The 7,335-nt window shown below is 47.9% G+C and overlaps 1 protein-coding gene across 1 annotated transcript; it reads right to left on the bottom strand.

Moving 5' to 3' along the window:
* Positions 1-258: 258 nt before the first annotated feature.
* On the bottom strand, positions 259-4,517 carry LOC125940788 (uncharacterized). The gene is made up of 2 exons (XM_049657358.1): positions 4,244-4,517; positions 259-880 (listed from the first exon to the last, which is right to left on the bottom strand). Exons 1-2 carry the CDS (start codon positions 4,362-4,364, stop codon positions 294-296), a joined length of 708 nt encoding a protein of 235 aa, XP_049513315.1. The 5' UTR covers positions 4,365-4,517; the 3' UTR covers positions 259-293.
* Between the last annotated feature and the right edge of the window lie 2,818 nt (positions 4,518-7,335).

The following is a 7,335-nucleotide window of genomic DNA, read 5'->3' as shown; positions in this document are numbered from 1 at the left end:
GCGCACTGCGTGACCAGCGTTAGTGAATCCGGCGCCAAAGCATTTGGCAAATTGGAGGGACACACTCAATTCAACATTTGCAAACTGAATAGGTTACATTATATATATAGCGCAGTAGAAGTGATGTTGAAGAAAGCCTGCTTGATTGGCGCTATAGTGTGGTCTAGGCAATAGGTAAAAGTTTTCGCCGAGACACCAGGCAGATTTGAGGAACACATGCAAGCACAGTAGTAATGCGACCTGAAATATTGGGTTCTGAGAAGTTTATTAACTCCTAACGTGTTCAAACACTTTCACGGTGGCGCACTTGTTGTCTCAGCCACTTCTGTAACACCCTTTTCGCCAACTCCAATATCGCTTCCAACCTTGCTTCTTTTGAGAATCCACAGCGCAGCAGAACCCACCATTACTGCTGCCGCAAGAAGAGCTAGGAGCCATGGAATTAGTGACGCAGATGATTTGTCGTCATTGTTTTCATCGTCGGCGGAGTTGCCTTGTGTGGATTTCGGGCTGCTTTTCCCAGCTGTCGTGGGCCTGGCCGGCAGGCCTTCTGGAACCTTTGGGGTGTACTTGTTGCCATGGTAGCCAGCTGCAGTTTTCGACCAATCGTCGTAGGACAACTGCGCTATGTTTGATATCCCGGACATCAGGCCGTAGCTGTTGTTAACCCTAGCAGCAAACTTCACTCTCCACATTGTGAAATTCGGTGTTTCCTTTGCCCATTCACGTGAAAGCGAGATCGTCACAACGTTTGTCGTTCCTCCCGGCCTCGGTTCCAAGTCACCCTGAACCAAGCTCGTTGAATCGATCTGCACTTGGGACTCGAAGTCGTCCTCCAGGCTTTTGAAGTCTTTGCTCGCTCGGATATCGATTGACGACGCTGTAAGGACACAGAAGAACACCAAAGAAATGTTAGAGCTCCAGAATGAGAGAGTCATTTTTTTTCCGACAGAACGTCGATGCTAAAGTTCCTATAAGGAGACGTTAGCGCATATTTTGGTGCCACAGCAAATGTGCACCTGCACCTTCTTTCACTTCATCAACAGACCATCTCAAGTGAGCAGTTGCTCAGTCTCTCGCAGGCCAGAGCAACTAAGACATTGCGAAACAATTCATTTAATTTAGTGGTCAATTACGGCTCATTAAACTAGGCACATTCAATAGGCTCATCTGGGTTTAAGAACTAAAACATGAAACGCAAACAACATCAATGCGTTTATTTTTATACGAAGGGCCATCTAGGCACGCTTAATCCTAAAGTTCCTGTAAGGAGACGTTAACGCGTATTTTTATGCCAGAGGAAATGTAGGAGACGTTAACGCATATTTTGGTGCCAGAGGTAATGTACACCTGCGCCCTCCTTCACTTGATGAATAGACTATCTCAAATGACCACTCGCTCAGTAACTCGCTCAGGGCCACAGCAACGAAGAAAAAGTGAATTCCATGAAAGAATTAATTTATTGAACTGCTGAAATACGGCTCATTACACGAGTATTACACTTCAAGGAGGGCGCAAATTCCGATAGAAATGTAATAATTGTGTTTTAAAACACCCGATTAAGTTGTTTTCAGTGTCCTATGTCTAGGGTAATAATTTTTTGCGCGTTATAAAGAAAACGCGTGAAATGTGAAAATAGCCGCACGATTACACGTCCGCGCGTCGCGACGCCAGCGGTCCCAGGCGTTACTCGGAAGAATTAACTCTGCTCAATGCCTGGCTCGGCAGCCACGTGACAGTGGCCAGGCATCGTTATTGACGTTGGTCACCGCGAACTGTGAGCTGCATGGAAGAAGGAAAAAAAAAAATAAGAACTATAGGAGGGAGCATCACGTGATTCCGCTAGCCTCGGCAAGCCAACCTCCTCTGACGCCGTCCCTCCGGCTCTCCGGGGCCTTGCGCGCTGTGCCTTTTGGGTTGGAATAGGCTCACATGGTTGCCGGACCATTGGTTATTGTATTGTATGTGGTAACGATTAGCGGCGCCTGGCTGTCTTTGACATGGAGGCACGTAGGAAGTATAACGCGTCGGTTTCTGCTATCGCGGGCGTCGTTCTTCGCTTCAAGTGCGGTGCCTTGAAACGGTGGAGCGAGACTGGAGAGCCAGCTCCATGACGACATGACTTGCGCATACCGCCACAGTTAGTCAAGCGCTCTCACCGTGAAAGCAGTATGGCCGAGCCTGGTGTATCTTTTCGTCAAATCAGCTGTTGTGTACCTTAAACTGTGGTGCGCATTTTCTTGCTAATCTCTGTTCCGCTGTCTTGCACCTATATAGGATGAGACGAGTTGTTTCGCGGCTTAGTTGTTTGTTGCGTGTTTGCTTAGTAAAAGGTTCTGCTGTGCGTCTTTCGTTGTGAAAGAGATCGTCGGCTTTCCTTGAGATTTACGTGCACTATTTTGTAAGCTTGTGTGGGGCGACGTCGTTAGGCTGTTGAGAAGCAGAAGGCATTGAGCAGAACGACGGCGTCGACTGGGACCGTTTGCCTTAACAATCAGCCGGCACGGCCTTAATTATTGTCGGGGTCCCCGGCTCGCCCGCGCATCGTTGGGCACAGGATGGGACGAATTTCTTTCACACGGGAAAGCAGTCGTTGCGGACCCTGGACGCTCGCTTGATCGCCTGCACATGTTTGCAGGGGCGAAATACATTATTAGAGAGGTTTAGCTTGTCCGGTAATCGGGTAAACGTGGGCGGACTGGGCGTTCGGGGCATTGGGGTGGAGGCGTAGAAGTGAGTGGCCTGTATGGTGCTGCCACCTGGTGGCGCAGAGATCAAACAGTCAAAAATGTCTGCGGATTAGCTCAGCTAACCCTGGATATGCAAAGCGAGAGCTTGGTTTAGCCCGTTTAAGTCTTGGTTTCACTTTGTTAACCTTTGCTTTAGCTGTAATTATACTTAAATATACACTCATTGTTAAGCCAGGTATAAATTGTAAGCCGACAAGTCCAAGTATTTTGCGAGCCGAACGGCTCGCTCTTCCTCAGTCTCCGATGCTAGCTTCGTGCGCTTGGCATTGCGGACCCTCTCCAGTGAAGAAGCTCGCCGGGCGATATCCGTGGGGTGGTCAGACGCCCCTTGCCGACGACGGATCAAAGCCTCCCGCTCCGGCGCAACGCTCAGAGAAGACAGCTCGGCCTCGCTCTCATCCATGGCCAAGCTCGCACTGACTAGGCGATCGCGGCGCTCCTATTAGCCAGGCGCGCGGCGAGTCACACGGTCAGGCGGCGACCCAGCTGCGGAGAGCGCATGCGCCAATTCGGCGGCCGCAGCGGCTAGTGCACCCAGCGGAGCTCGGCGCGGCGAGTCACGCGATGCGTTGCCAAGGCTACGGCGCAGCTGCCGTCAAATGAAGGTTAAATTGCTGGCGACGGCGAAACTCGGCTAGACTAGGGTTAGTAAAGCTATCGCTATAAAAACAGCTAATATTGAAGCAGCCAAGTGTATTCTACTTCGCTGCTAGTGTAAATTTTCGGCAGCAACACGATTACGCCACTGCCGAAAATGTACACCAGCAGCGAAGTAGAATACACTTGGTTACTGCAGTGTTATCAGTTTTTGTTTCTGAGCTCTGCGCCACCAGGTGGCAGCACCATAGAGGCCGTTCACGTTTACGCCTCCGCCCCAACGCCCGGTCCGTCTGCGTTTACCCCATTACAGGATAAGCTAAACCTCTCTATTGTTTCCCAGAATACTGCCTCCGTTTGTTCTCCTCTCTATACTGCAGTCCTCCTGCTTTTTCGTGTTGTACGCTATTCATGTTTCGTTCGATCGCGCGTTGCACTGTCCCTAGCTTCTTCTCAAACTTCTTTGTTGACCTTCAAGTTTCTGTCCCATTCGTTGGTACCCCTAGAGTACAACGACTGTTAGACTTTTCTCTTCACGGATAGTGGTGAGTTGTCGCTCATGATTTGGTAAGGCCTGCCGTATGAGCTCCAAACCATATCTATTGCTCCGAAGAAATTTTTTTCGGGATCAGTATTCCCTGTGAGTAATCGACCTAGACAAATGTACTCTCGCGCATATTCTAAAAGCTGACTGCCAATGACGAATTCTCATTATCATGCTAAGCTATTACGTTTGTCTTCAGCATTTCAACCTTCAACACTACTCTTACACATTTTCCGTTAAAATACTCAATCATTTGCTGCGGTTCATCCCTGTCGTTGCTGAACAGGAGAATATTTTCTGAAAGCAGTAAGTCCGAGATAAACCATGGTGCGCTTTCAGAGCCAATACCAACCATTTCCATGGTTCATGTGCTTCCCTGGCCATGTCCAGGTCATGTTCACCAGAAGAGAGCCGTTTTCTCCTTGTCCCGCATGAGAAACCTTTAGGTCCCTCATTTCCACTGGAGGCACCATGTGCTCTTGCAAGTCATCTATCACATCGAATGATAATCCTTCGATCTGCCGATGGAAAGGGCCGGTGGGCTTTCCCTTTGGTCGCGGGGCTTTCTCGAAACTTTTGTTGGTGGAGCCAAAGCAGCCTATGTCATATCCATAGTCCGGATTGCAATTCCCTGAAATAATGCCACAATTGAAAATACTGAAGCCAGGTTTCGGTTTCGAGACACAACGCGCGGCTTAGCCCTTGCTCTCAATAACAATCCATGTGTAGACAATCTCTGCGCCGTGTTTTATTCGATGTAAATGATTTCAGGTGGCGAGTAAATAGTTGCATCCACTGGTCTCTACTATAGGGCGCTAGCTAGCACACAAAGCGCCCTCGACTAAAGCCAGTCTCGTCCACGAAATTGGCGCTTTGCGACTTTGCAGCGGCACTTCGCGTGCACGGGTGTTTGGCATTTCTTCTTTCCTTCCCCTGAAATACCTGCCTGTTGTGCCGTAAGCTACCGACACAGGCCGGATAAGTCTCTTAGCAAGGCGTCCAGAATTTTCCATCGCAGCGCCAAAAAGCGCCATTGACAAGTGCGGCGCTCGCTGGATACACTGCCGATTGAGAAAACACTTTATGCAAGAACCAACTGTTGCATAAGAGTTCATATTATCGTTAAAGCTCTTAGCAAACATATAAAGACAACAACACGCCTAAAATGCGGGTAACCACCAAGAAAAAGTTTTACGGCAGCAATAATACTTGACCACATGCACTAATAAGTGCAGCATAAACCCTGTTTCCGGGACAGGCGGCCGCATGGCACCGCATTCACGCTGGCTTCACCTGTGCCCGGCTCGGCGAGCGGGGAAGCGGCATCCAGCAAAACATAGTAGAGCTCAGTGGTTGAATCTAGTGACGTTTGAAAGCAGTTAAGGAAAGTAAACTGTTGAAAGAACGTTCCAATGTGAACTTCAATCACAGCTCGCGTACGCACCTGATAGCTGTTCAAAAAAAATATACGTCTGTCCACTCATACACTAGCATCTTAGTGATTTACGCTGCTTCCCTCCTTGGATAATTCATTCATATTGCGTCAAGGATTAGTTTACCAACACACCAGTCACATAATTTTATACAAAGAAACAATACCTAGCTAATTATTCTTATTACCGCAGTCACGCGTTCCTTGGCAGCTTTGCGAAATCCACTCTTACTCTTGAGAGAGCTGCGAACGTGGAATAAAATGCTTGATGAAGCATTTCGCTCTGTAATTTGACCAGTGTGTCCGACACTGTTGTCTTTCGTTAACAGGACCACATCGTTGGATCGTGTTTACAACGCAGTTATGCTACGACCTCGCATACCAATTTCGCTTACTCAGAAAGAAAAGCACTGTACTTTGTTTCTTCTCGTGTAGATATCATTCCGGCATGACCGTGAATGTTCAGCAATGGCTGCGGTAAGTTGGCTACAATGGTTCGAAGTTTGATAGAAGTTCGCTACAGTTTGAAAAAGAAGGTAGGCATGAGTAGACATGAGTTACCTGTCGTGAATGCTTAAATTGACATAATTTAGTTCTGAATCATCCTAAAATGTTTGCAAGCACCGGTAATAACTTCGTGACTCTTGTGACTTTTGGTACTTTGAATTACCACTAGCAGCAGTTATGTAAGAGCAAGCGGCTGAATTTCTTTAGTGTCCGCTCCGATGGCGAAAGTCTTTTTTCCGTGGTAGCACACGCCACTGAAAAAGCCAGCACGAAGCTTCCCGTGTTCTATTTCTTTATAGCCGGGCCGACGCTCTATTTTGTTTGAAAAAAAAAAAAGCTAATAAAACGGGACTAAACAAGGCCACACGAGACAGTGCCCTTGCTACCAAGCAGACGTGGGCAAGTGACCTCATTTTTGATTTTCGTCCCTCATTCTAACGAAGAATGTCGCGTGCTCATTTCCCCTGCACCTTCACGTTGGAAAATTTCACCGCCTTCCCTTCTCTTTTCCCTCAAGTACAAAAAATTTACCCGCCCTCGCTTGCCCCCACCTTCACGTGAGGGCAACGAGTACACGCGATGCTAGTAGACTGTAGACATGGTACCGAGTACGCCAATGAACATGCTGCACGAAACTTCCATTCAGATATGATCTGCGTGCCAGGTCGCCTGCTTGGCCTAAGCTATTAGTGGCATGGCGCGTGCGCTCGCTTTTTTTCCGTGGCAGTTCGAGCTTTCAGTCCGCATCTTCAACGTAAATGAAATTACTGCCATAGCGCTCTCTTGAAAACCAAACCAAACCACACCGATTGACGGTGGATGCTCGCATGACGGTGGATGTTTGCATGAATGCGAATGGTCAAACACGGCCGACAACAGCATGAAAACACTCAAGTTTATGCTGCCTTCAACTAACTTTCAATTGCGGATATTATTATGGCTATTTAAGAAGAGTGCCCAAAATTTAAGAAGCCTTCAGATATCTCACGGAATGGGTGACTGTGTGGGTAAATATCCGGGTGGCGAGCGTTGTGTGCAAGATGCCGTGTTTGTCTGCTTTACAACCTCGCCAATAGGTAGAAACGTTGAGCGCGCAAAGACATAGTATAAACCCTCAAGGCACTGTTGTGGCAAAGCCCGTTTGGTTACGGTTGCAAACTGCAGCAAGAGTGTACTCTGGGAAGTTTCTGGCCCGTCGTTAAATTCTGGGTAGGGGTCCAAGGCCCGGCTCCGGGTTTAGCTTGGGTCTAATGACTGTGAACTGTGAAGTAGTACAGCATTTTTTTCGTTAGTCACCGCTTGCTCAAGTTTGTGCTTCAAACGGCAATTTTTTGGAAGGCCGAAGAACAAATGTGGTTTATGCGAATGTTTCCCGATAGAGTAGTGTCATGTACTTTAGACGAAGCGTGCCAGTCAGTAAGTACTAACGAAGAGCTAAGGATTCGTTTTAGTAGGTGAATATTTTGTTTCGTTTGACATTCCGTCTCGTTGAATATTCCCTCTCG

Source organism: Dermacentor silvarum, chromosome 10, assembly GCF_013339745.2.
Source record: "Dermacentor silvarum isolate Dsil-2018 chromosome 10, BIME_Dsil_1.4, whole genome shotgun sequence".
Classification (NCBI taxonomy): domain Eukaryota; kingdom Metazoa; phylum Arthropoda; class Arachnida; order Ixodida; family Ixodidae; genus Dermacentor; species Dermacentor silvarum.
The sequence above is the reverse complement of the archived record's forward strand: the minus strand, read 5'-3'. Positions and strand labels throughout refer to the sequence as shown.

Excerpts from the sequence above, each read along its gene's own strand:
- LOC125940788 (XM_049657358.1), bottom strand. The coding sequence starts at position 4,364 with ATGGTGCCTCCAGTGGAAATGAGGGACCTAAAGGTTTCTCATGCGGGA. Across the intron at positions 881-4,243 it reads GCACATGAACCATGGAAATG|CGTCGTCAATCGATATCCGA; the intron begins GTTGGTATTGGC and ends GTGTCCTTACAG.